General features: G+C 57.1%; 1 protein-coding gene across 1 annotated transcript; it reads left to right on the top strand.

Moving 5' to 3' along the window:
* The first annotated feature begins 1,079 nt into the window (after nucleotides 1-1,079).
* On the top strand, nucleotides 1,080-26,248 carry FIGNL2 (fidgetin like 2). Its single transcript, XM_059934604.1, has 2 exons — nucleotides 1,080-1,156; nucleotides 24,201-26,248. Exon 2 carries the CDS (start codon nucleotides 24,212-24,214, stop codon nucleotides 26,180-26,182), a length of 1,971 nt encoding a protein of 656 aa, XP_059790587.1. The 5' UTR covers nucleotides 1,080-1,156; nucleotides 24,201-24,211; the 3' UTR covers nucleotides 26,183-26,248.
* The last annotated feature ends 1,415 nt before the right edge of the window (nucleotides 26,249-27,663 follow it).

The raw sequence follows: 27,663 nt of genomic DNA, 5'->3' as shown, positions 1-27,663 counted from the left end.
AGCTGTTGAATGAATGCACCAATCAACGAACGCCTTTGGACACCTCCAAGCCGATCACAGGTCTGGGATTCATCCTGTTGGCCCAGTGTGAATGCTGCCTTCTTGGGGAAGCCCTCCAGGGAAGCCCACGGTTTAGACGTCACATCGCATTCTCCACTGCCCACCTCCAGGGCTCTCGGTCCTCCCCCGAACCCACCCCACTCGGAGTGGCATTAGTGCAGAGCGGTGGACTTGCTGGGCTGTGTGTGTCCCACCCTCTGCATCCCGGGCAGGCGCAGCCAACTGTTCACCTGGGGGCGGAGGGGCGGGGGTGGGGAGGAGAATGAAAGAGTGAGTCTACTAGGCTTAGGCTGAGAGGCCGAGGCAGTCCAGGGAGTGGGGGTCGAAGGCGGCTAGCGGACGGGGCGGGCCGGGCCGGCTGTCTTCCCCTTTGCCCTTCGACCCAGGAAGCCGCTCACACCCGGCGGACACGCTCGGCCGCCCTATTGCTCCGTCCCGGCCCCCCGCCTCGGGGACTGCTCCTCACCCTGCTCGGCCTCCACCCCCACCCCAACTTCCCGCTCCAACGGCCCGGGAGAGGCGGGAGCGGGCCTGAGAGTGGCGCAATGACACGCCACACCAAGGGTCATTTGCTCTTTTTCCCCCTCTGTGGCTAATTTATTTTAGAGCTCGGGGAGGAGAGGGGCGGGGCCGGGCCGGGCGGGTAGAGAGGAGGGGCCGGGCGAGCCCAGGGGAGGTGGGGGCGGGGCGGGGGCGAGGAGGGGAGGGCGGGGAAGCAGCCGGGGTGGAGAGGGCCGGGGAAGGGGCGGGAGTTGGGGGGAAGGGAGGGGCACGAGGGGAGGGGAGGAGCAGGGAAAGGGGAGGGGAGCAAAGGCCTGCGAGGGAGGGCGCTGGGGGCGGGCGAGGGGAGGCGGGGGTGGGGGTGGGGGTCCTGCCTGCGGGGGGAGCCGGGGCGGCCCCTTGTCCGGCCACCCCCACTGCCCAGTCCCGCTCCCGCCCGCGGCGGCTGCAGCAGCCGCAGCAGTAGCGGCTCCAGGATGGTGAGCGCCGCTGCCCCCCAGCCCCGGCCTGTCGCCCCCGGCCCGCGCCCCAGCCCCGGGGCCGGACGCCCCCCCAGGCCGCGCACACTCACCTAGGACCCGGCCGGGATGCCGAGGTACGGGGCCGCGGGCCCGGCGGGGGCAGGCACGGGAGCGCGCGGGCGGGCCGGGGTCAGGGGGTGGTGACCGTTCGTTCGGTCGGGGTGTCCGGAGCTTTGTCCGCGGGCGCGGGGCAGTGCGAGGGCCGGAGAGGGCGGGGGCTGCGGGGCGCGGGGTTCAACGAGGCGGGGGTCGAAGGGCAAGGCCAGCGAGAGACCCCAGCGGGTGCGTGGGAGCCGAGGGTCACTTCCCGGGGGGAGGGGGCGGGCAGAGAAGGGGCTCTCCTCTCCGCCGCCGATGGGCACCCTCTTCGCCGCCCCCTTTGGTGCGGAGGCTGCAGCAATAGCGAGCAGCAGGCTCTGGGGGGAGCCTGCGGGATTGGGGGTGGGGAACCAGAATTTGCGGGTTCGGGTCCCAGAAGGATCCAGTGTCCGGAGCCCGAGGGCCGGCCCGAGGCCCCTCCCACTCCGTCAGGTCTTTGTCCAGCGGCCCCTGTGTGTGAGGGAGGGGGGTGGGGACTGGGTTCCAGGCCCGGAGATTCCCCAGCATCGTGACGGGGCAGTGACAGGAGACTGAGGCCACTTCGGGCCCTGCGGGTCCTGCGTCCCTCACGCCCAACCCCTGCCTTTCTTCTCTTCTGGCCCGGGAGAGCATAGCCCCCATCTCAGAGTCAGGGTGTTGCAGGAAGCAACTTACCTTCACCCGTGCGCTACAGGCTGCGAGGGTGACCCTCTGAGCTCCCGGCCCTCTCTCCCGAGAGCCCTTTAAACTTCCCCACTCCAAGAGCCCTCTCTTGGTCTGTCTACACAGAGATTCCCTTGCTAAGGAACCCGCTCGATAGAGGGTCCTCCGCTAGGGTTGGGCACACAGGAGGTGCTCAGCAAATGTAGGCCCCCTTCTCGGCCCCTGGGCGGAGGAGGCCTGGGAAGGGGTCTGCGCGGGGGCGAGTGTAAGTGGCCTGGAGTCTGCGTCCAGAGGCAGCCAGGAGCCCAGAGCGCAGCGGTGGGTGGACGGGTGGGTGGGCTGTTAAAGGGACGGTCACTAAATCAGGATTAGGCCGTGGGGCTGTCAGGCTGCCAGGCCCTGTCTCCATGGATACCTAATTTGGAGGAGAATAGAGGACGGAAGAATGTTTGTGTTGTCGTCCGCGCGGGCTGCCGCGGCTGAGCGGACTCCAGCCTTCGGCCAGGCAGCGAGGAATGGGGATCCGTTTCGAAGCCCACTCTGGGCTTCCGCGGGGCGGGAGAACTTCTCGGTTCTCGGGGCCCAGAGCCTTCCCTGTAGAGTCGCTGGAGTGGGCCAGGTGATGCAGTGGTCCTAAGAACTCTGACCCTGCCCAGGGGAGCCCCAGACCCTTCCAGAGCCCAACCTGAACCCCTGTGCATCGTCCTGGAAGCGGCCGGGCTGGGGTTCCTCAGAGCCCCCATCCCGGAGCTTCTAGCCGGGAGCAAGCGCGTCCTCCGCTGCGCTGTGACCCTGGAGGACGGACGCGCTGCGCGGCTCGTGGCTGAGCGCCGCGGGGACCCAGCCGCACGCCGGTACCCGGCGGCCGCCGGAGCGGCGGGGCAGGGGGCGGGACGGGACTTACTGGGGTGGGCGAGAAAGGGGCGGGGCCTACCGGCCAGCTTCGCTCCACCGGGTGACAGGCCTCGTAAATCCCCCTCTCCCATATTTAACGCCATTTCATTTATTTCCACTTGATTCCGCTGGTGTCCTCAGCAACCACCCCTGTAAGGAGCGACCCTCGTGCCCTCCCTGTAATATCTTCTCGAGGAAAGCCCTCTTGGCGCCAAAGGGAATTAGCTCTGTGGGGCAGCGGAGTTGCTCCGGGGGAGGCCCAATAACCCCCACTTTTCAGGGGGACCCCCGTCTCCTCAGGAGAAGAAGAGGAGAGCTGAGAGACACAGGGATGAGTTTGACCTCCGAGGGCCTGCGGGATTTTCGGGCTGTGGTGTAAGGGTGGGCTGGGCTGGGCTGGGCTGAGGATCCCATGAGTGGACAATTCCACTGCGCCGACTGGAGCGGGGCATGAGAGGGACCAGACCGGAGTGTGTTGTTCTCAGAGCCCTTTCCTGCCTTCCTCCTGGTCATCCATGGCCACAGCTTTTTATGGAGCAAGAATCCCCTCCCCTCCCCTCCCCTGCCTGGGCTGCAGCTTTATTGCTGAGACCTCAGACTCTCTCCACGCAATTTCACGCCTCTCTGCCTTTGCTCTGGCTGTTCCCTTGGCCAAATGCTTTCCCATTGTCCCTGTCTCTCCACAACCTCCTCATTCTTCAGGGCCCGACTCGGATGCCACACTTCCTCCATATACCCTCTCCAGAGCCGGCAGCTCTTGTCACTTGCTCCTCCCTACATGTTCTCCTAACCCTGCACCTGTGCCTCCTGTCAGCCTCTGAGGCTGAGTCCACACTAGGCTCTTCCTCCTGGAGGACAGGGGTGGAGCATATACTTCCCCGCGCCCTGTCCCCACTGGGGACGCCTGGCACCTTGTGGGTGCTCCATAAATATTTGTTGGCTGAATAAAAGGGGTTTTGTAAGGGCAGCCTGCAAAGCATGGCATCTGGACACTTCCAGGCAAATAACTCTGTGCTCCTGGGTGGGTGGAGACCCCTGGGTGGGTCTCTTCCTCCTCCTCATTTGCTGACCCTCCCCCATCCCCAAGTCCAGGGAGGACTTTGCCCCTTCCTTTCCCCACAGACCAGCATTCTTTCCCTGCCATTATCATCCTGTTAAACAGAGAGGCCAGTCAGGATCCATATGGATCACATTAACAATTGCTTATTATCTGGGCCAAGACTGCCCCCACTCTCCACCCCCAGCTCCTACTGCTGCAGTTGCTGGACCCTTAGGAGCCCAGCCTTCCCGCCTCCCCCTCCCCCCACCTCGGTCAGCCAGGGATCGCAGGGGACAGGCTGGTCTCCCTTGCTCTCCCTATGCCTTCTAGCAGAAGTTTGCTTCTTCTTGACTTGGCTGGCAGCTAATGACTCCTCTACCCGATTTAATGAAAACCAGGTTCTTTGCGGGAGCATGGCTCAGTGAGGTTCCAGGGCCGCTGTGGAGAGAGGTGGACCTGAGGCCGGGTACACCTGTGGTCCACAACACCGAGAGCCTCTGCCTTCCCGTGGTCAGAGGCTGTGGGCTGGGGTAAGCCCCACTAGGCCGACCATGGGGTATACTGGTGCCTTCTGCCATCTCAGCCCTGGTCTGGCCCTGCTCCCTTTTTGGAGCTGGCAGGCTAGTGAGGAAGATCAAGGCAGGAGAGACCCTACAAGGCTATGTGGGTCCCAAGCCTTATGCTGCAGTCAAAGAAGCAAGAAATCTTAGAGTTTTCCAGAGTGGCTACTGAGGTTGGCCTTGAAGGATGAGGAGTGGAGTTTATGTTTAAATGCATGTAGCCCAAGAATAACTAGGAATGGGAGGGGTCTTCAAGATTACCCAGTCCTGGGTCCATAACTTTTTTTTGATTTACAGACCCCTCAAAAGCCATCCCCAGAAAAATGCACTTCCATCACTCGATACTAGACTTCGCCTTCTGCTTTAGAGGGTTCTTGGACCCCGTGACACCCATGGGAACCCTACATCAAGAAACCCTCACCCCAATCCAGACCCCCCTGAAGTGCTGAGAGCAGAGTGGGGCCTGCAGCCCAGCACTCCTGCCCTCCACTTGATGCTGTCTCCATGGAAGGTTGACAGGATGAGCCAAGAGACCAGGGGTATCGGACGGAGCTGCTGGGCCAGCCTTTGAATGGGAAAGGTTCACACTGCCTGGGTCGGGGTATGGGCTAGTCACCTCTGAATGTGTCACCTGGAGAGAGGAGGTCCAAGGGTTGTTTTGTTTTAGGACCCACTCATCCCCAGGAACACGGATGAGTGGCAAGAGAGTCTAGCTCTTTTCTGAGCACTCTCTTAAGCGACTTGATGAATCATAGGTAATACTTACTTACATAGTGCTTATTAAATATTCTATATCTCATCTGAGAAATGGGACTAATCATGGTGCCCTCCTCATAAACATTATCGTGAGGATTAAATGAGGCAGGAGCCGGAAGCCCTGAGTCCCAGTCTTGAAGGACTGTGGGCCTGTGAAGGCCTGGTCAGAAATGCAGGGGACAGTTCTCAGGGCTATACAGATCTCCCTTAACTTACGATGGGGTTATGTCCTGATAGAACCATCGTAAGTTAAAATTATTGTAAGTCAAAAACACATTTAATACACCTAGCCTACTGAACATCATAGCTTAGCCTAGCCTACCTTACAGGTGACCAGAAAACTTGCATTAGCTTACAGTTGGGCAAAATCATCAAACACAAAGCGTATTTTATAACGAAGTGTTCAAAATCTCATGTAAGTTATTGAAGACTGTACCGAAAGTGAAAAACAGAATGGCTTAATGGGTGCAAAATGGTTGTTTTGTATCAGTTGTTTGCCCTCGTGGTGGCATGGCTGACTGGGAGCTGCGGCTCACTGCCACTGCCCAGCATCACGAGAGAGGATCCTACTGCATATTGATCGCTAGCCCGGGAAAAGATCAACATTCACAATTCAAAGTACGGTTTCTACTGAATGCGTATCGCACCATTGTAAAGTCAAAAAGTTGTAAGTCAAACCATCGTGAGTTGGGACCGTCTCTGATTGCTGATGATGTTGACATTTTCCTGCTTGGGCCAGCCAAGGAGAAGGGATTGCAGTGGGAGCCATCCAGGTGCCTGGCTCTCTTCTCCTTTAGTACGGAGGCGTGGACAGTCAGCCTTTGCAATTCACCTTGGGGACTGGTGGTGGGGTGGGGTGTTCTCAGTGAATGGTAGCGTTAGGCACCAACCTCCGTAGGCCCCAATCCCAATTTATGATGACCAATCATGCGCCCTACCCGAGGGGCCAAGCCCTGGGCTGCAATGACCCTGCCACTAATCAGGTCTAATTGCCCTGGACAAGTCACATACTCTGTTTGTGTCTCGATGTGTTCATCTGCAAAATGGGGGTAAGAACACTAGCGTGAGTTCATAGGTGATAGAGGTGTTGGTTTCACATAGTGTGTCCTTTGTCTCTGAAGTATATGCCTACCTCTGGTGACCCACTCGGTGATTCAGAACCCACTGCAGAGAACCAACTCCCAGCATAGGAGCAAGGAGAAAGAGGGGACATGTGTGTGAAAGTTCTGGCCCAGGGCAGGGCTTGCCCAGGTCATCTTTGAAGCTCTCTCCAAAGTAGATAGAGTCAGGGCAGGAGCGGGGCTCAGGAGGTGGGTGAGAGGGGAGCCAGCTTGGCTACCTCTGGAATCCAGGAGGTGGAAGCTGCCTCCCCCCTGCCTCCCCTCACTGCCTGGCAGATTCAGGCCACCTGATCCCCTACCCAGTGCTGGAATTAATCAATTGGGGATGGATGGGAAGATGTGGCAAAGAGGCTGCATTTTATTCTAACAAACCTGGGTCAAGCACCTGCTGGGTGCTGGCACCGTGCCAGGTCCTGGTCGTATCTCGGCCAGGTTCCAGACGGTGCCCAGCCAGTGCTGGGATTCCTGGGCCCCTGAGACTCCCCACACAGTCCCCGGGCACCTACATACCAGCCCCTGAGTGGGGCTTTCCTGCCTCGGATCTTCCATAACAACCCTCGGCTTCCCATGTGGCCTGGAAGGAGCAGAGCGCATCCTTAGCCCTGGCGCTGTTTGCTTTGCTACAGGCACCCCCGTGAAGCACTGCTACACTCACCTCACACTCAGCAGGGTCCTGAGCCAGGCCCAGATACTTTATCTGGGCAGGCTTTCATCCAACAAGCATTATTTCTTAAATTTATTTATTTATTTATGGCTGTGTTGGGTCTTCGTTTCTGTGCGAGGGCTTTCTCTAGTTGCGGCGAGGGGGGGCCACTCTTCATCGTGGTGCGCGGGCCTCTCCCTATCGCGGCCTCTCTTGTTGCGGAGCACAGGCTCCAGACGTGCAGGCTCAGTAATTGTGGCTCACGGGCCCAGTTGCTCCGCGGCATTTGGGATCTTCCCAGACCAGGGCTCGAACCCGTGTCCCCTGCATTGGCAGGCGGATTCTCAACCACTGCGCCACCAGGGAAGCCCCAACAACAAGCATTATTTCTGATGTGGTCCCACTTTCCAGGAGCTTACAAGACAGTCAAGGACCAGAGAATAGGCAAAAGGACAGGCTAAGCTTTCAGAACCGCTCTCCTTGCTTTCCCTGCGTAGGAGGGAGCCTCCGAAGGCACTTGAGCTGGGGAGCGGTGGACAGGACCCAGGATGGGATGGAGAGGAGAGACTTGGAAAAGACCACTTCCTTCACAGCAGGGCCTTGCATCTTCGGCAGAGTCCCGAGGAGACTTCTTTTTCCCCCGAGGGAGGCTGTTCATAGGTGACAGAGGCCCTAATTCGGGCTATTCCTCTCCTCTCTGCAATTTTTCTGGGTCATCCCCACTTACATGTCTAATAGGCACTGCAAACCCAACAAGTCTAAAAACCGAACTCCTGACCACCCCACCCCGATGAGGCAGCTCCATCTTTTTGACAGTGGGAATTAGGAAACTGGGAGAGTCCACCTGCTGCTGACTGGCCTGTTGGGCCCTTGGATGCTTGAGAGTCTGGGGTGTTTTTTCTTCTTTCCAGGCCAGTGGGGAAAGAAAACTGGCGAGATTCAGGTTATACTGCAAAAAGACACCTCCCCCTGCCTCATGTTCTTCCACATCTACCCGGTCTACCTGGAGGTTTCTGTTGGGGCAGAGGGGCTCCAGTGGGACTTTGGCCACCAGGGGGGATCGCCCCTCCCACCCAGCTCCTCAGAGAGACAGCGGTCATTGGTGGCCAGATGCTCACCCCTCTAGGAAGGGGCTCCTTTTCCAGGTGACCTGTGTTCTATGTGGGATGGCCATTCTCCTGTCACCATCTTCCATACTGTAGCCCTCTCGGGTCAGAGTTTTGGGGTTTGAGCCCGTTATTGGGAAAGATGGAGCTGCCTCATCGGGGTGGGGTGGTCAGGAGTTCAGTTTTTAGACTTGTTGGGTTTGCAGTGCCTATTAGACATGTAAGTGGGGATGACCCAGAAAAATTGCAGAGAGGAGAGGAAGAGCCCATCAACCTGCCCAAGAGTGCCCCTCCCTGTAGACAGCCTCTCGTGTTGAATGCCTCTACTGATGGGGAGCTTATCACTTCCAGAGACAACCTACATGTTCTCAGACAGCTAACATTAAGCCAAAAATCTTTCATGGCAGATTCGCCTCATTCGAGGATGGGGTGGGGGGGAGCCGAGGGCCTGCACAGAGCTGCCACCCAGCACCGTGTCCTAGCTTGGTGACTTCGACAAGTTAACTATGCCTCAGTTTCCTCCTCTGTAACATGGGAGTAACAGTCATACTTCCTTCCTGGGGTTATTGTGAGGATTACATGAACTCATGTGCTTACAGCAGTGCTTGGCACACGTGCTGGGGTCCCAGACCGGAGCAGACAGGAGTTGCTGTGGTTGTTTGGTTTTTGCCCAGCACCATCCCCCCCCCCCCCCCGATTTCTCTTTCTGTTCCTGTGGCCCCGCAGGTGTAGGGGGCCACCCCCTCGAGGACAGCCCTGCCCACTCACGCCCAGGTAGACCGGCCAGGCTGCATAGCTGGAGTTACTCAGCTCGGCTCCCCCAGGGCTGGGAAGGGAGTAGGAGGGGGCAGAGGCAGCTGCTGGGGCAGCCTGGGTAGGCTGCCTGGGCCTGCTCCCTTACCGCTGCTCTGCTCTGGCCCTGTGCGGGGTGTCTCTCACACACCCCTATGCACGGGGAGGGGGTATATTTGGGGCCTGGGAACATAGGATCACACAGACTTTAAAGCTTAAGCCTTTTGGAGGCCACATGCCACCCAAACTGACTCAAGTCAACCTTGGATCCTAAGCTTGGCTGGGGGGAAGGGGGTGGAGTCTGAGAGGGGGCCTTTGTCTCTTGGGCTAAACACCCGTGATCCGTGATCCCGGAGGAGCTCATGAATAGCGTTGTATTCCAATGTTATTAATTCCCTGTGTAGCCCCGTGTATTGAATATTTTAAGAATTCTACCCCCTCCACAGGTTTATTAAGGTATAATTGACAAAGTAGTCCCATGTATTATTTGTTTCTTAGTTGAGGTATAATTGACATATAACGTTAGTTTCAGGTGTACAACATAATGATTTGATTTTCGTATACAGTATGAAATGGTCACCACAATAAGTCTAGCTAACATCTGTCACGATATATAGTTACACCTTTTTCTTCTCTTGTGTATTTTTATCTTATGCACTGACAAATACTTTTGAGAACAGACCACAGGTTTACTAGATTGCACAAGGGGCCTACGACTGAACACTGATCAAGAGCCCTGACCTCTTCCCCCTCCCACAGCCATGCAGGGCCAAGTCCCAAGGGACGAGGGCCCCCAGATGCAGATCCACGAGGAGACAGGCACTGGGAGGGTCTCACCCAGCCCCGGGGAGCAGGCCAGTAACCCCAGTGACCACAGCCTCCTCCACCAGTGCCCGCTGCTGTCCCCACTCTGTGTTGAGAAGCCGAGTGCTCCCCAAGATTCCCAGGGACAGGAAGAGTGTGGCTCGGGAGGAAGTTGGGTCTGGCACGGTGGGTTCTCAAGAGGGACCTGAAGGGGCATGTGACATTATCTGGGCATTTTCTAAGTTGGACAGAGGGCAGAGAGGGGGCAGGGCCCCGGGGCTCCTCCTTCTACTGGCAGAGGAGGAGTGGGTGAGAGGTGCTCCAGGGCACAGGGCAGCAGGGCCAGGGGTCAAGGGAAGCCGTGGGCTTCAGCCGTGGAGCTCAGTTCTCAGTTCCCCCCACGGTCCCACCCAGCAGTCGAGAGGGGCAGGACAGGGGCCTTACACCGCAGGGTGATGCCTCCGCTCTGGGGCCCAGCTTGGAAAATGCCCTTCTCTCCTAGGAGTTTCTCGAGCGCATTGGATCCTTTTGGCGCCAGAGAGTCTCCCCGACCCCGCCTTCTTCAGGCTGAAGTGCCTGGCCAGGCCTCTTGGGAGCCAAGTCAGAGCCAGGCCTGGTGTCTTGCCCCAACCCCTGGCTCCCTCCAGCCATTCTTGAGAGTACCACCCTTCCTTCACTGCCCTCGTGCCAGCCTGGGGGCATGCTGGGACATGCTGGTTCCCCCATTTCACGCCGGAGGAAACAGAGAGGTTGAGACACTTGCCCCACATCTCAGAGGCTGACCCACTCCCCGCATCATCTGAGCCCTAGGAAGGAGGTGGGACTGTGACCTCCAGATGGACCCCTGGGCTTGCCAGGTGGGCTCAGAGACCCCCAGCCCCAGGTCAGTCTTCAGACACCTGCCTAACTGAAGTCACCAGTGAGTCCAGGCTGCATTTGAGGGTCCCTGGGAGCAGCCAGTGAAGGTGAGGAAAGGAGGAAGAAGGGAAGGAGTGTGTGTCCTGCTGTCCAGTGGGCTCGCACCATAAACCCCTCCTAGCAGTCTGTTGGGGGGACTCAATGACGTCATGGAGATCGAGCTCCGGGCCCAGGAGGCAATGGCCTCTGGGAGATAGCAGCCTGACCCACCAAGCCCTCCGGAAAGCATGGACATAGGGTGAGCCCTCCCTCCCTTTCTGTCCTGTCCCAGGGCCCAGCAGTTAAAGCCCCCACTGACCTGCTCCAACACAGCTCAGGTAGTGAGAAGAGGTCGTAGTAGGGTGGGCTCTGCTGCCCTTAATGCAGTTACCAGCCCCGAAGACTCGCTTTACTTGGCCTTGATGAAAATTCTACTTGCTCAGTAGGGCCACTCTCAAGCAGGCATGGAGAGAAGCCAATCAGCTTTGCTAACCTTCATTGAGGGCAGAGTGGCTGATAGCCCAGAATCTCCTGGAGCTGTAGGTAATTTAAAAGAGGATGCCTGTTAACCAGCATGGTTTTCTGTTACTGAAATTTCAGGCAGCCTAAATAAAGCAAACAAAATCGAGGTAGGTGGAGACAAATTGAGTTCTCTTTGGGGGAAGGGGGAAGGGTGATAACTAGGCCAGTTCTCCCTACCTGCTGTCTCCAGGGAGATAGATGAGTTGGGGATAGGAAACCCGTATTCCTTGCCCTGTGTTTCTGGATATCTTCCCAGCCTGCGGAAGGGGTGAGATTGTGTGGCTGGAAGGAAAGGGCTTAGAGCATCTCCCAGCAGCTACAGCCACCAGGATGAGGGTCAAGAGAAAACATGGAGGGGCTGTCGGAAAGAAGGGAGTGGGCAGGAGAGTAGGGCTTCAGAGCTGGAAAAGTGATTAGCAGCTCTGATGAGGCTGAAGTCAGCCCCGGCAGCCCCAGGGCAGCACAGGAGAGAAGAAGAGCTGTCATTCATAGAGGGCAGACCTGACGAGTCCCACCAAAGGCAGCCAGAACACAGTGGGTACAGGCAGGTCCCCAAGCCCTGGGAATGGGTGTGCCTCATGGGGATCGGGGATGAGACTGAGTCTGCAGATAAAGCGTTGGCTGCCTGTGTCCTGGGTCTGGCACCCCAGCACCTTCTGCAAGAGAGGGGAAAGCCCAGGAGCCATGCCCAAGTTCCTAGGGGAGTAGATGGGCCGTTTGATCAGTGAGTGTGTAAATTGGGATTTTATGGATCGCTTATTCACTGCTGGAGCTGGGGCCCCCAAATTCCTCTGTGCCCCAGAATGCTTAATTTAGTCCTGAGCTTTCCTCTGGGAGAGGAGGGAGGACAGCTCCCCACAGGCCCCCCTCCCCTCCCGCTGTGTCTCCTCCCAAGGCCCCAGGCTTTGTCATTGCAGGTTGAGCGGTTCAAATGTGCTAATACACTCCCTGGGGGCCGCTGGGCAGTGGGACTTACCCTTCAGTGCTGTGATTGGCTAGAAAGACCATGGGAGGGAGTTCATGGCAGCAGCTGGGAGTGTGTGTGTGTGTGTGTGTGTGTGTGTGTGCGCACGCGCGAGCGCACACACGCGCTGTGCGCCTGTTTGGGGGGGTGGTTTGAGGGAGGCTGTCCATCCTGCTTAGACCACTGGGCAGAGACAAAGGATCTTCATCTAGCCCGCAACGAGGATTAAGTCCAGAATAAGCCACGTCCCTACCTGGTCAAGCTGGTTAGGGAGCCCACCTGTCCATCTTTACACCCTCTTATTACCTCTTGACGTGGCGGGACTTATTCAGTGTGCGCTGAATGGATGGATGGATGAGTGACCACATGACTGACTGCATTTTTAACTGGGGTTGTGTCTGCTGGAATAATCCAGCATCTACAGATTCCTAAATCTCCTACTAAGATTCCTAAGTACCCCCCCTTCTCTCACTGCTGACACAAGGGCGGGCATGAAGGACTGGCCAGGCCTCAGGGGACACAGCTGTGACCCCCAGACTCTGTTGCACTGGAGAGTGCTTTCACAGTGGTCACGTTTTCCCCTGCCGGCCCCCATCTGTCCATGGGATTTGATGAGGATGAGGATGGTAGGCGAGGGGGGATGGGTGTTGAGCAGCTGAGGGGGGAGGGAAGGAAGCACAGCCTGAAGGGCCAGATGACAAACTGCCCTGTCCTACTGTCCTCTCCTCTTCAGCCTGCCCCTCCTCTGCTGGTGGCAGGCGGGACAGGCTGGGCTGGCGGGGAGTGGTGGGTTCAGCTCGTCTGCCCTCCCTCCCCGGCTCCTGGGGAAGCTGGAGTCCTGAGGAACGGAATCCGAGTCCTAGGGATGTCTTACCTGGAGACCCTAAGAAATGAGACTCCATTCAAGTTCAAGAGAAAGCGGCGGAGGCTGCAGCTGTAGTGGGAGGCACCCCGGCTGCAGAAGCAAGTCCCGGCTGGGATGAGAGCAGCACTGTGCCGTGGAACTTTCTGCAGTGATAGGGGTGCTCTGTGTCCGCGCTGACCATGCAGGTGCCACTACCCCATGTGACTAGTGAGAGCTTGGAGTGTGGCTAGTGCTGTCGAGGAAATTCCTTTAACTGAATGTCACTTTAATCATACATTTTTTATTTTTAAATAATTAATAAGTAATCATAAGTGATTTAATTTTAAATAATTAGTACCTTTTAATGAATTTAAATAGCTCCCTGTGGCTAGCAGCTGCGATGTGGGCAGCACAGGATTAGAGGCTGTGTTCAGAGGTGGAAGCCAGGCTCTTGGGTGCAGATCCCTTCCTGCCTGTGTGACCTTAGACGGGGTTCTTCGCAGCGTGCGGTGCCCCCTCCCCAGTCTGTCAGAGCACCCCGGCCCCAATGCAGGTGGGTGACTGAGCGGCCCTTAAGAGGTCCTGGCCGGTGAGGGGGCCCAATACCCAGGGACAGACCAACAGCCCAGGGTGGGAAAGGAGTGGCTGTATAGAGCTCTAGACTTTGAAGCGTCTTAGAACTTCCTTGGGGGTGTCAGTCCTAGAAGGCTTCCTGGAAGAGGGGGTGGGGAGCAGGCTTGGGCTGGAGCTGTGCCTGAGAGCCTAGCCCTGAGGGGGCCCTGTGTTTGGCACCCAGGCACCTTGGCCAAGGCTGAGATAGGGAGGGGCTGGCAGCATGGGCTGAGAATCTCAGCTTCCCCTCTTACTAGCTGTTGTGACCTTGGGAGAATCACTCCCCCTTCTCTGAGCCTCCATTTCCTCTTCTGTAAAATGGGGAGAATATGTTTATCTAGCAGGGAAGTCGAGAGGATGAAACTGAATGGTAATTATCCAAGTTCTCTGCAAACACTAGAAGGCTGGGAGAAAGGGAAGGTTTATCCTCAAGGGTGCTCGGCCCCTGGCCTGGCCTCTCAAGACGACAACAGATGGTCACAGCTTGTCTGTGGCCCTGACCGCGGACACAAGCAGGGATTTCTGCACTCTCCCCTCCCCCCAGCGCGTGTGCACACACACAGCCCAGATGGGGGCTGCTTGGCCAGCCTCCTGCTGTTTGGCATTTGACATATGAGGAGTCCGGGGCCAGAGCACACCCCACGCCCCCTGCCACCCCCATCCCAGAGAGGAGCCAGACTGGCGGGGAGGCCTTACTACCTTGAGGAAGCAGGATCCCAAGGGCCCTGATCTCTTTACCATGTGTCCGGTGGCCTTTGATGGGAATTCCATTGCCCCTTTTGTCCTCTCCCAGAGGCCTGGCTGGGGGAAGAGAGGAGGAGGAAGATGTTTTGGGGAAAAAGAAAAAAAAAAGAAGAAGGCCAGGTGGGGTCCCTGGGAGACTGGGTGTCCTTCAGCTCCAGCCAGATCAGGGCTGGGTATTTCCTCTGGTGTTCACAGACACGGATTCCCCTTCCAGGCAATCCCTCCCCATCCACTCCTGAAGTAATTCCCTGGCTTTGCCTCTTGCCACCCTCAACAGCTCATGTGGGCTCAAATTTAGTCACCTGGATTTTTTTCTTTATTTGGACACAGAAGCACTTTCAAGCCTCTTTGCTCATCCATCCATCCATCCATCCATCCACTCTACAGAGTCTATTAAGAACTTACTGTGCTCTAGGTACTGTCCTAGGTGCTTGGGATATGACAGTGAACAAAACCAAGTACCTGCTTTCTTGTAAGTTTCCAGTGGGTCCAAGAAGATAAAGCAACAAGTAGGTCAGATTATGATGAGTGCTACAGAGGACATCAGGTTGGGGGGTCAGGGTCTGATGAGGTGACAGTTGAGCAGAGGCCTGGAGTGAGTGAGGGTGTGAGCCGTGCAGAGATCTGGGGAAAGAGTGTCTCAGGCACAGAGTGCAGCAAGGCCAGGGCCTCTGAGGTGGGAGCAAAGCCAGTGTGCGGGGAGCAGTGAGGAAGCCAGTGTGACTGGAGGGGAGGCGCCAGGGGACAGTGGTGGGAGGGGAGGCCTGGAGGTGAGGGGAAGCAGATCGGTGGGATGAGGTCGGCTACTAGGGGGACCCTGGCTTTTATTCCCAGTGAGATAGGAGCCTCTGGAAGCTTCTGGGCAGAAGAATGACATGCTCAGACATGTTTTCAAAGGTCCTGTGGCTACTACGTTGCGACTAGAGAGTGGGGGACAAGAGTGGACATGGGGAGGGGAGAGTGGGAGGCTGCTGCCGTGCTCTGGGTAAGAGATGTCGCCGGAGTGGTGAGAGGTGGCTGCAGTTTGGATAGATTTGGAAGCCGGGGCCAGTCTGATTTGCTGGTCTGAGGTGTGAAGGAGAGAAGTTAGAGGTGACCCCCAGGTTTCTGGCTTGAGCACCTAGAAGGGATGAGGCTGCCATTTCCTGAGGTGGGGAGGACCCAGGGTGGGAGTAGTGGGTGGTGGGTAGGTCGGGGGTGGGTGAGAAAGTCCGAAGTTTGATTTTTGGACATGTCAATTATGTCCATTAAACATTTAAGCGGGGAGGGGTCAGGAAGAAGGTTGACTATGCCAGTGGGGTGTGCATGGGGGGGAACTAGGCTGGAGAATCCTCAGTGTACAGCCGATGGTCAAGGCCGTGAGCCTGGATGGGGTCTCCAAGGAATTAATGTGGAGAGAAGGCTCCAAGGACTGAGCCCTGGGCTCGGCAAGGCTCAGAGGGGAGGGGTGAAAGGAGGGTCTGAAAGAGGTGGAGGAGGAGAGGGGGCGGGGCGCCCAGTGAAGAAGCTTCGGGAAGGAGGGGGGATCGGCTGAGTCCAATGCCGCTGAGCTGAGGACTGGCCATCTGACTGACTGTCAGACTTAACAGCGCGCACGCAGACAGCTGGAACGCTGGGTGTGAAAGCCTGGATGGGGGGCGTTCAAGAGAGAATGGGAGGGGAGGAATCAGAACTTGTAGTATAGGCATCTTTTAAACTCTTTCTTGCTTTTGTTTTGTTTTTTTTATTTTGGTAAAAAGCAAGCAGAGTGCAATAGGATGTAGTTGGAAAGGGATCAAGAGATCCTCTTGAGCTCCCCCGACCCCAAGATGGGAAAAGGAGCAGCATGTTTGCGGGCTGATGAGGATGACGCAGTAGGCGGGGAAACTGATCATGCAGGAGGGGGGAGAGTTGAGGGAACACAGTCCCTGAGCACTGAAAGGGGATGGGATCCAGGCGCAAGAGGAAGAACAGCCTGTGTTCTTCTTGCCAGGAGGGACTTTCTCCAGCTCTCCCCAAAAGGCAAGGGGTCAGTTAGGGCTGGAGTGGCCAAGGAGGATGCATGAAGGAGGAAGGACCTGCCATGGGCCTTGAAAGATGGGAAAGAGCTAGTTGGCACAGGGAGAACTTTCCAGTGAGTGGACCTGGGTGAGCAAAGCCCTGTAGGCTGGAATGAGCAGGGCTGTTTTCCAGATTTCTTTTGGCTCCGACCATTCCCACCTCCTGGCATGTGACCCCTTCCTCATCTCCCTATGGCTCTCCCTTCCCCCTTCCCCAGCTCCAGTTCTCCATTTTTCCAGCCAAGGAGTGAGTTTAGGGACATGGAGGGGAGTGTTGAGATCTGCTGGGTGGACCCCTGCTCCCCTCCAGGGTCTGCTCCTCAATTTGTATCCTTGCCTTACCAGAGCCTGTGGAGGCGCGAAAACGCTGGCCAGAAGGAGGAGGCCCTCTTTCTGACCTTGGGCAAGCAGGACCTCCTCCCTGGGACTCAGTTTTATCATCTGTAAATACTGTCTACTTAGGTGGGGTGTTGGGTGGTGAGTGATGACACGGATGTGCCAGCACTCCCTGCTCAGCTCGGCTGCGAACACACCCCAGTGCTTTCTGTCTGCAGAGACCCATTTTAGGTGCTGCTCTGATTCCCCACCGAAAATAGGCTCCACTGCCGCCCAACTGCCAGTATTAATTCTTTTCTTTTCTTTCTTGCTCTTTCATTCTTTCCTCCTCTTTCCTTCTCTTTCTTCCCTTCTTTCTTTCTTTTTCTTTCTCTCCATCCCTCTTCCTTTCCTTTCTCTTCTCTTCCCTTCCTACCTATGACCATAACCACTTTCACCTTATCTTCCCTGTGAGATGGTAGAGTTGCAAGGAAGGGTTTGATCCAGTTTTGCCCCTGTGACAGCTGCTGCTCAGTGGCTGGCACTCTGAAGGTATATGAAAGTGTTTGGCTGGCTGGACGGAAACAAGACAGTGAACCTGAAGAAAATGGGCTGCGGCCCTTGTGGCGCAGAGTTTTGTAGCTGCCTCTCTGGCCTCCTCTGGTTCATCCCCTAAACACTTCCTGAGCCCTACCCATGCTAGGCCCTGTGTCTAGGGCGGGGTGCTGGGGGTCCAGCTGTGCTGGGGGAACAGCTTCCTAGATAGTGGGTGCAAGGGCTGAGGCAGGTGACCTGTCCTGTCCTCCAGAGGCTCCCGGGTGCCCTCCGTCTCCTCTCCTCTTGCAGTAACTGGGGGTTGGCACGAGGGGGCAGGGCCCAGTGGATGGGGGACTGTCCCCTTCAAGCTCTGCCAGCCAGCCAGAGACCCCCCGGGGCATCAGTTGTGAGCGGGAGACAAAAAGCCTGGGACAAAAGGCCTGTGGGAGCCGTGGTGAATAGATTAATGAGATTTCCATACGAGGCCCAACAATGGGATTCTCCACTCCAGCCCCTTTGTCCCAGGCTGAGATAATGGAGCCCGAGGAGCTGGCCCAGGAGGGTGACATCGGCCCTTCTCCACCCAGGCCTGGAGCCGCCACACAGCTGCCCCTCCTTCCTGCCCCGCCCCCAGCCCTGTGGGTCAGGGAATTCTGAACCAGAGAACTTCTGTGAGATGGGGAGGGCGTGTTAGGGGCCCCCTTAGGGAGTCGGAAGGGGGTGTTGACACGGCACGGTTGGGGTCCCTTCCCACCTCAGCCTGTATAAAACTCATTTAAAGGGTTCCTAGTGAGAGCAAGTTTGCTGTCCATCATCTACACCATCTCATTTGACAGCTGAAGAAAGTGAGGCTTGGAGAGGTTGGGTGTCTTGCCCGTGGTCACACAGGGACAGCTCAGGGTGTCTGCTGTTTCTAGATGTCAGAGTGAGGGCGGAGGGTTGTGTGAGGGAGAGACACTCTCCCCCTGCGTGTCCCCCTTTCTCTCACACTGCTTCACTTCCAACACCAGCCAGTTCTGGGACACCAGCTGGGTGTCCTACACATTTAACTCAATTCTGACACAATCTACTGGACTTAGCGGCAGCTCCCACCGGTTAAGGGCCCAGTCCTACAGGACTGCTTCCTTCAGATGCCAATCACGAGTCTGGGCTGTTACCTGTGCTTCTGACCAGTGGGGTGTAAATCAGAGGTTCCCACGACCCCCTCCTCCAGTTCGATTAATTTGCTAGAGTTGCTCACGGAGCTCAAGAAACCAGTTTACTTACTAGATTATTGGTTTATTATAAAAGGATTTAAGTCAGGAACAGCTGGATGGAAGAGATGCAAAAGGCAGGTATATGGGAAGATGCATGGAGCTTCCATGCCCTTTCCCAGCAGCCACCCTCCCAGCACCTCCACGTGTTCGCCAACCCAGAAGCTCTCCCAACCCCGTCCTCTGGGGTTTTTGTGGAGGCCTCCTACACAGCCAACAGCGATTAAGCCATTGGCCACTGGCGATGGAGCTCAGTCTCCAGCCCCTCTCCTTTTCCTGGGAGGTGGGGTGGGGGGCGCTGAAAGTTCCAACCCTCTAATCATGGCTGCTTCCCCTTGCAACCAGCCTTCATCCTTAGGTTTCCTAGGAGCTTTCCAAAAATCACCTCATTAACATAAACTCAGGTGTGGTTGAAAGGGGCATGTTAGGAATCACAGGACACCAATTTCATCTTTATTGCTCTGAAGCTATTTCAGGAACTCCGACAAGAGACCAACTATTATAATGAAAGATGCTCCCGTCACTCTTATGCTTAGGAAATTCCAAGGGTTTGGGGAGCTGTGAGTCAGGAACAGTGGATGAAGACTAAATATTGGGCTGGCCAGAAAGTTCGTTCGGTCTTTTCTGTAAGATGTTACAGAAAAATCCGAACGAATTCTTTGGCCAACCCATATATATTTCTTATCGTAAATCACACTATCACAGCCTGTGTTAGACCTGATGCACGGAGTGTCCTGGGCCTGGTCCACGGGGATCGGAGAGGCCCAAGAGGACTGATATCAGTGCATTGAGTGCCTTGGCCATTTGTAAAGGCCCAATCACTTCCCTCTTTGATCCTGGAAGACTTCCTACAAATGAGGGGAGGGTTTTATAGGATTCTTTCCTCCCCTTCCATCCAGCAATTTTTTCTGTTACTATTTATGGACCACCTATGAGTTTGAAGGACTGCACTCTGTGTGTGGAGTCAAGTGGGGTTCCAGCCTCCAAGGGTCTGCAGAGAAAGAGCTGCTTCAGGAGCCTGACCTCCTTTGCTCCCCAAAGGGTACAGTTTCAAAAAGTGGTGTTTTCTCCACAGAGTCCCAGCCACCCCCAGTGAAGGCCACACACCCAAATAAGGAACTGTCTGCCCAGCCTAGGGGTGTGAGTGCTTATCAGATGGCAAGGTTGGGGGGGGGGAAGGGACAGCTCTACTTGGGCTGTTTTGCAGTGAGAGGGCACATATTCTTCTGCGTGTGGGGCACAGTTAACTTGGGATCCCCCAGGGGGAGGTGCTTCCAACTGCAGGTTTGAAGGGTAAGCATACAGCACTTGAAGCATAGCCACATTCCCAGGTAAACACCGAAACACGTTTCCTTAGGGCCAAGGAAACGATCCTTGGTGGAGGCTGTGTCATGGCCTCAGGCTCTTCTCTGGCTGTAAGTACCAAGGGCTAGACCAGGGAGATAGTGCAGCCAAGAGGTCAGGGCCTGGGCCCTGTAGTTAGACTGCTGGGGTCTGAATCCTGCTCCCCTGGGTAACAGCTGTGTGACCTTAGGGATGTATTAATCTCTCTGTACCTCAGTCTCTTCATCTGCCAAATGGGGATGATGACAGTAGTATTTCTCACTGGGCTGTTGTGAGGGCTACACAAGACAGTGCATAAAGCACAGAGAAGGGGCTGGCTCTGCCCCCGTTGGGGACAGAGAGGAAATGGCATAAGGACCAGTCTGTCATATCAGAGCTGGAACATTCTTCACATTCCCCCAACCCCAAGGGGAAGTGACTTGTTCGGATTCACTCAGCAAGGTTGGGCCGCTGCTCAGGTTCCTAATTGTACCATTTGTCATTCTACTTTATATCCGACGCTGGACTGTGTACTTATGTTATCTTTTTAAATCCTCATGGCCATTCTGCAAGGCATATGTTATGCCCTTTAACAGATGGAGAAATTGAGCTTCAGTGAGGTTAGGCAGGCTGCTCAGGCTCACGCCGTAAGTGTTTGAGCCTGGATTCAAACCCAGGTCTCTCTGATTCAAAACCCATACCTTCCCCCGAGTCCCCCAGGCCTTCCGTCATGTGTAGCTCAGCTGACGTAGGGACTGCCGTGTGCCCTATGAACCTGGGAAGGAGCTGGGGTCCCTCTCCAGGGGAGATCCCTCCAGCTCGTGCGGGAGGCTGACTAGCAGCAGCTTGGGCGGGCCCCAGGCAGGCCCCGCCCCCCCCCCCCCCCCCCCCGTGTGAGAGGAGAGGGCTGTAACTGGCCTGGCCTGAGGGTGAGGGCAGGGAGACTGCACGCTCTCCCCTGCTATCACTGCAGGCAGAGAGTGACACTTGAGGGAAGAATGAAGGAGAAGGGCAAGAGCGATGGGCTGGTAGTTAGTGGGGGACTTAGGGTACAGGAAGTCTTTTTGACAATGGGAAAGAATTAAGCTTGCTGTGGGGATGGAGCCAGGCCAGGGCAGTGGGGAAGAATAGTTAATTAACGGGGCAAGGTCCCAGCCTGGGCCAGATGGGGTCATGGGTTGGGGTGGAGGGACCCTCAGGCCACCTGGCCTGCAAAATGGATGCAGATGTAGATAAAGGTGAAAATAGAAGGCCAGAGGTGAGGGAGACGTGCCCCTGGCGAAAATGGAAGAGAACGGCCTGAAGCGGAAGGCCAATATCTGAGGGGATTGAGGGAAGAGACAATCTCAAAGTGGGTGGGACGAGCTGCGGTGGACAAGGGCCCCTTTGGGCAGGGGCTAGGAGAGCCTGGAAGGGGCTGAGCCCGGAGCAGATGAGATAGACGGGTGTGCAGCTGGGAGGACAGGTTTGGAGGGCCAGAGGTAGTGGGTTCCTGGAGTCCACAATGGCTGAGGTGGAGTGGTTCAATGCGGCCCAGGGCCTGAGTGCTTGGTCTGGAGAGTGGGGACCTGAGTGAAGGCGGCTGCAGGCCAGGGCAGGAGCTGGCTGAGAGGGGCAGGGAGGATACTGCATGACAGCGACGAGGAGGAACAGCGGATCTGGCAGTGGGTGAGGGAAATGTGTGTGAACAAGTCCAGACCCAGAGCTTTCCTTGCTGTGTCTATGTATGTCCTTCTGGGAGGGGCCACCCTTTACCCCCAGCATGCCCAGTTTAATAAGTTCAGGGAAAGTGCTCTCATCAAGTTCAAATCTCTTTCCCCTATATTAAGGAGCCAAAGCTCCTTATCTATATTCACAGATAATAGTGAATTAAAAAAAAACAGGTTTGGGGGGCTACATCATAACACAATTTTTGCATTTGTATGACTCTGACGTTACCACATATGACCCTGCAAGTAGAACCACTTGGGATTTCTGATATCCCAGGACATTACTTCTTTGACAATAGGTGAAGCCTCTGTTCTTTGGAGACCCCTCAGTAGGAGCTGCATATCTGCATCCCTCAGACCTCACCCTCAGTTCTGCTGTCTCTGCTCTGCTCTCCCGCCATTGGTGGCCAGGATCACCTCTCAGATGGAGGCGAAACAAATCTAAGAACTCCTCTTTTAAAGATTTAGTATCCGTGGCTCATGCCTTCCCTAGGGCAGCGGGGATGAGAGTAAATAGTTTTATTTTCAAAGACTGTCCTCACGCACTGACATCAGGTTACAGCCATAAGAGGTGATACACAGTCAGGCTGCTGCAAGTAAGGGCAACTGTGGAGAGCCTGAGAAGCGGTCTGATTACTTTCAGCCTCTTCTTCTACCACTCCCCCCACATATACCCACTTGCAAGGCTCCAGGGACCCAACAGTTCTTGGTGCTCCCCCTAGGCTTACAGCATATGGTTATGTAGGTTGTGCACTGCACAGGAGCCCTACTTCTAAAGGGACACAGTTCACATCATAGACGTGGTAGATTTGTAGATTTATTATGATTTTCCAGAAGGTGGCAGTAAGGCATCTTGAAGGAGGAGAGAGGGCATATGAACTATTCCAGCCCTGGCTTTCTCAACGCACTGTGCTCTGCATCTTTGAAGGGGCTGGAACCCTCCAGCTGGTCTGGTCAGTTTTGGTCTCTCACCCTTCAAGGTCCAGCAAAGATACCCCTCCCTGGTGAGGCCTTCTCAACCAGGCATGGCACGTTCCCCCGAGCCCTAGAGCTCTTGGCACACACCTCTGTTTTCCCACCTCATAAAGGATGTTGTCTGTCTCCTCCACCTGGTTGAACCATCATATTCACCTTTCAACCTGCCCCCATGCCCAGCGCAGCTCTTAGTATGTGCTCAATAAAAAAAAAATTTTTTTAAATTTTATTTATTTATGGCTGCGTTGGGTCTTCGTTGCTGCGCGCAGGCTTTCTCTAGTTACGGCGAGTGGGGGCTGCTCTTCGTCGCGGTGCGCGGGCTTCTCATTGCAGTGGCTTCTCTTGTTGCGGAGCATGGCCTCTAGGGCGCGCGGGCTTCAGTAGTTGTGGCTCGCAGGCTCTAGAGTGCAGGCTCAGTAGTTGTGGCACGCAGGCTTAGTTGCTCCATGGCATGTGGGATCTTCCTGGACCAGGGCTCAAACCCATGTCCCCTGCATTGGTAGGCAGATTCTTAACCACTGTGCCACCAGGGAAGTCCCTCGATAAAATTTTGTTGAAGAAAGAATATTGAACCTGTAAGGTTAACTTGTCTTATCAAAAGCTTAGGTTTGAAAAATAATCATCAGCAAAAATCTTCTCTGGCATGTCATGGGCCCATTTAGTCTTTGAGATGTTATCCTCGGATCAGGCCAACCAGTTGAAGCCATATGCCTGGAAAGTGCTGTTCCCCAGGCCTTGAATCCCTTTTACCAGTGTGGCCCACGCCTGGACTGGTGCTGAGGGACAGTGTACAAAACAGCCGTGTTAACACTTCTGCCGTGTTTATGGCACGGCCACTGAAGAGGCCACTTTTATTACATCTCACCGGTCGGCTTCCTGAGGTCCATGAAAAAAAGTTCCATGATCTCTATGCCAGGAACATTTTTGCTTCTTTTGAGTATGATGGTGTTTTTTTTTTACTTTGCAAGGTGAGTTATTTGGTTCCTGGGAAGCTCAGAGACAAATTTGTGACCCACTTTCTATGATGTGCACTAACTTCGCACTGCTGTGAACTAACTTGGTCCCATCTTCTCTAGAAGACATATATGTCTTTTCTAAACAAACTTTTTGTACTGTGGTGTAACATTTTGTGAACGAGGCAGGTGGCAGCACCTGCTCTGGGCACCCAGTCGTCATGGGCAGAATTGCGTCTGGAACCCAGGTGCTCTAACTTCATCAGGTAGAGACTAAAAGAAACCAAGTAGAAAGGAAGTGAATGCTTCTGGGTCAGCCTCTGGGGTTTCTCAGGGACGATATGGTGCTGCCACTGACACTGGCATCCCTCACTTCAGGCCCAAAGGGATCCCTGGAGCCTCAGGGAAGGCTAAGGTGAACAGAGCACTTAGGACTATCAGACTGCGGGGCCACCGCTAGGCCAGGGGCCTTTACACAACCCCAGTGCCCCTGTAGTGCCTAGCACATGGTGGGTGTGCAGCAAATATCTGTTACTGAATGAGCCCCACCTGGGTTTGACTACTCCCAGGGCTGGGGGCGGGGGAAGGGAGGACTACCCATTGCCTGACCCTTCACTACAACAGGTCTAAAAGTAAGGACCATGTGTCCTAGAGGGCAGGGCTGGAGGGGCCAGGACAAAACAATAGTTGTTACCTAGAAGGTGAAGTTAGGGCCAAACATGTCATTTTCAGATCCATCTTGGATCTGCGGAAAGTATCTTCAGATAACTTTAATTGTGGGACATGAGGAACAAGTCAAATATGGTGTTTCTGGTGCCAGAAGACAGCCTGGGGAGGGTGGAACGGTGTGGGTGGATGCCGGAAAACCAACCTGTCCCAAGCTAAGGTTTAAGAAGATCGGCCCGTGGCTGGCAGTCGACGGGTTCTCAGAGGCTCTGCAGGGTCTCACTAGACTCTCCTCTCTCTTGCCTGAAGCTCTGTCGAAGATGCACTGGACACCGGAACACGCCCAGCCCCTCAACCAGTGGCCAGAGCAGCACCTGGACGTCTCCTCCACCACCCCGTCGCCGGCCCACAAGTTGGAGTTGCCCCCCGGGGGTCGCCAGCGCTGCCACTATGCTTGGGCACACGACGACATCTCTGCCCTCACTGCCTCCAACCTCCTCAAGCGCTACGCAGAGAAGTACTCGGGGGTCCTGGACTCGCCTTACGAGCGCCCCACCCTGGGCGGCTACGGCGACGCCGCCTTCCTCAACGGCGCCAAGGGGGACCCCGAGCCCTGGCCGGGGCCGGAGACCCCCTACCCCTTGGCCTCGCTCCACGAGGGCCTCCCGGGAACCAAGTCGGGCACTGGGGGCGGCTCCGGGGGCCTCGGGGGTTCCCCGGTTTTAGCCGGTAACCTGCCTGAACCCCTCTACGCCGGCAACGCGTGCGGGGGCCCGTCGGCGGCGCCCGAGTACGCGGCGGGCTACGGCGGGGGATACCTGGCGCCCGGTTACTGTACGCAGACCGGCGCCGCGCTGCCCCCGCCGCCCCCGGCCGCGCTCCTGCAGCCCCCGCCCCCGCCGGGCTACGGCCCCTCTGGGCCTCTGTACAACTACCCAGCGGGGGGCTACGCCGCGCAGCCGGGCTATGGGACCCTCCCACCGCCGCCCGCCCCGCCCCCGGCCCCCTACCTAACCTCGGGCTTGGCGGCGCCCACGCCCCTGCCCACGCCCGCCCCGTCCCGGCCACCGCCCTCTTCCTACGGCTTCCAGGGGGCCTCGGAGGCCGGGGTGTCGCTGAAGCGCAAGGCCGCCGACGAAGGCGCCGAGGGCCGCTACCGCAAGTACGCCTTCGAGCCCGCCAAGGCCCCGGCGGCCGACGGCGCCTCCTACCCCGCCGCGGACAACGGCGAGTGTCGGGGCAACGGGTTCCGGGCGAAGCCGCCGGGAGCGGCGGAGGAGGCATCAGGCAAGTACGGTGGCGGCGTCCCCCTCAAGGTCCTGGGCTCCCCCGTCTACGGCCCGCAACTCGAGCCCTTTGAGAAGTTTCCGGAGCGATCCCCGGCGCTGGCTCCCCGCGGGGGCTTCGCGGTGCCGTCGGGGGAGCCTCCCAAAGGTGTGGACCCGGGGGCCCTGGAGCTGGTGACCAGCAAGATGGTGGACTGCGGGCCGCCGGTGCAGTGGGCGGACGTGGCGGGCCAGGGCGCGCTCAAGGCGGCGCTGGAGGAGGAGCTGGTGTGGCCCCTGCTGAGGCCGCCCGCCTACCCCGGCAGCCCGCGCCCGCCGCGGACCGTGCTGCTCTTTGGGCCGCGGGGCGCCGGTAAAGCGCTGCTGGGTCGCTGCCTCGCCACACAGCTGGGCGCAACGCTGCTGCGCCTGCGCGGAGCCACGCTTGCCGCGCCGGCCTCTGCTGAGGGCGCGCGCCTCCTCCAGGCCGCCTTCGCGGCTGCGCGCTGCCGCCCGCCCGCCGTGCTCCTCATCAGCGAGGTGGACGCGCTGCTGTCGGCTCGGGAGGACGGCGCGACCGCCGCGGGCGCGCTGCAGGCGCCGCTCCTGGCCTGCCTGGACGGCGGCTGCGGCGCGGGAGCCGACGGCGTGCTGGTCGTGGGCACCACCTCGCGGCCCGCGGCCCTGGACGAGGCGACTCGCCGGCGCTTCGCTCTCCGCTTCTACGTGACGCTGCCCGACGGCCCGGCCCGCGGGCAGATCCTGCAGCGGGCGCTGGCCCAGCAGGGCTGCGCGCTGAGCGAGCGGGAGCTGGCGGCCCTGGTGCAGGGCACCCAGGGCTTCTCCGGGGGCGAGTTGGGGCAGCTGTGCCAGCAGGCGGCGGCCGGGGCGGGCCTCCCGGGGCTGCAGCGCCCCCTCTCCTACAAGGACTTGGAGGCGGCGCTGCCCAAGGTGGGCCCTAGGGCCTCGCCCAAGGAGCTGGACTCGTTCGTGGAGTGGGACAAAATGTACGGCTTCGGACACTGAAGGCGCTCCGTGAGGCCGCGGGAGCCGCCGCCCCCTCCCCGCCCCTCTGTTCGGGAGGGACGTCTTTAACCCCACCGGGCTGGGGGGTGCGGAGTGAGGGATATGGGGTGGGGGAGAGAAGGGGGCTGCCGGTGGATGGTTTTTGTTCGTGGGAAGGAAAATGCTTCTGCTAGGCAGATAGATGCCGTATGCGCTGTGTACTCAGGTTTTTCCTATTTATTGTGGACGGGAAGCTCGCCATCTCCGCCCCGCGGACGGCCGGCCCGGGGGCCGAAGGAACTCCTGCTCTCTCGCCACAATCCTTTTGTCTCCTTGCTCTCTGAATGGCTCCCTCCCCCTCTTCCACTTCCCCCTTTCTCTGCGTTCGCGTAGTTTTCTTTCCCCGTCGCTTTGTCACTGACCATACCTCCCCCCCATCCCCCCGCCCCGCGCTGGCCCTGTTTCTCTTTTGCTTCTCCCTCCCCTGTCTCTCCATCTATCACCCTCTGTGCTTCTGTCTCCATCCCTTGCTCTCCAGCCCCTCTTGTCTCTTGGTCCCTCTCCCTGCCTTCTGTCCCTCACATTCAAAGACTGCAGTGTCCTTTTCAGGAGATATGGAGGTCTAGGGGCTGAAGAGGAGGGGTAGGGAGTCCCCTCCCACCCCGTATCCCTCACCCAGCTGAAACCTTGGGTCTGTGGGAGTCAAGCAAAAAAAAAAAAAAAAAAAAAAGAAAAGAAAAGAGAAAAAAGCACCCAAAGAAGGGTTTTTTGTTGTTGTTTGTTTTTGAGGGGGGAAATCCCAGAAATGTAGCTTGTTTAATATTTTAGGTCTCTTATTTTTGTAAGATGTGTAGAATTTGCTGTTTTTCTTTTTCTTTTGACAACTCAGGAAGAAACTGACCTCAGAAAGAATGTTAGATTTTGGCTGCTCTCCTGTGTGTGTCCCCACCCACCCCTTCACCCCCAGGGAAGCAAGTTCTCCCAGAAGACTCAGAAAGTGAGACCTTTCTGAGTGGGGAAGAGGAGAGGAAGACCCAGAGGCCACACTTAAACCCCTGTGCTTCTTGGGACAGAAGCAGAATGTATTGCTAGGGCTTCCTGCTCAGGTCCAAGGTTGTAGGTAGGGGTGAGGGGGATTGGGTTGTGGAATTTGGGAGGAGGTGGGTCTTGTTCCCTTCCTGCTGGGCCCACCCCTCACCCTCAGCTTAGTGGGGTGTTTTCTGTGGGGGGTTGGTTATCCAGAGTTGGGATGCCCTTGTCTACTGCCTGCCCCAGACCCAGAAAGAAGGCTGAGAGGGCCCAAATGGGAAGATGATCCAGGCAGAAAGTCCCCAGAGAGGTCATCCCACCTGGCCCTTGTCTAGGCAGAGGTCTCCTGTAACTTACGCTAAGGAGATTTCCTTGGGAGGGAAGATAGTCTGGCCACAAGTGTGGTTGGGCACAAAACTGACTACAGACTCCGCCTCCCGGGCCTTCTGGGAGGCCCTGAGGAGGGGTGAATG

The sequence above is a fragment of the Balaenoptera ricei genome, chromosome 10 (assembly GCF_028023285.1).
Source record: "Balaenoptera ricei isolate mBalRic1 chromosome 10, mBalRic1.hap2, whole genome shotgun sequence".
Lineage (NCBI taxonomy): Eukaryota > Metazoa > Chordata > Mammalia > Artiodactyla > Balaenopteridae > Balaenoptera > Balaenoptera ricei.
This window is presented reverse-complemented; position numbering and strand designations above follow the sequence as displayed.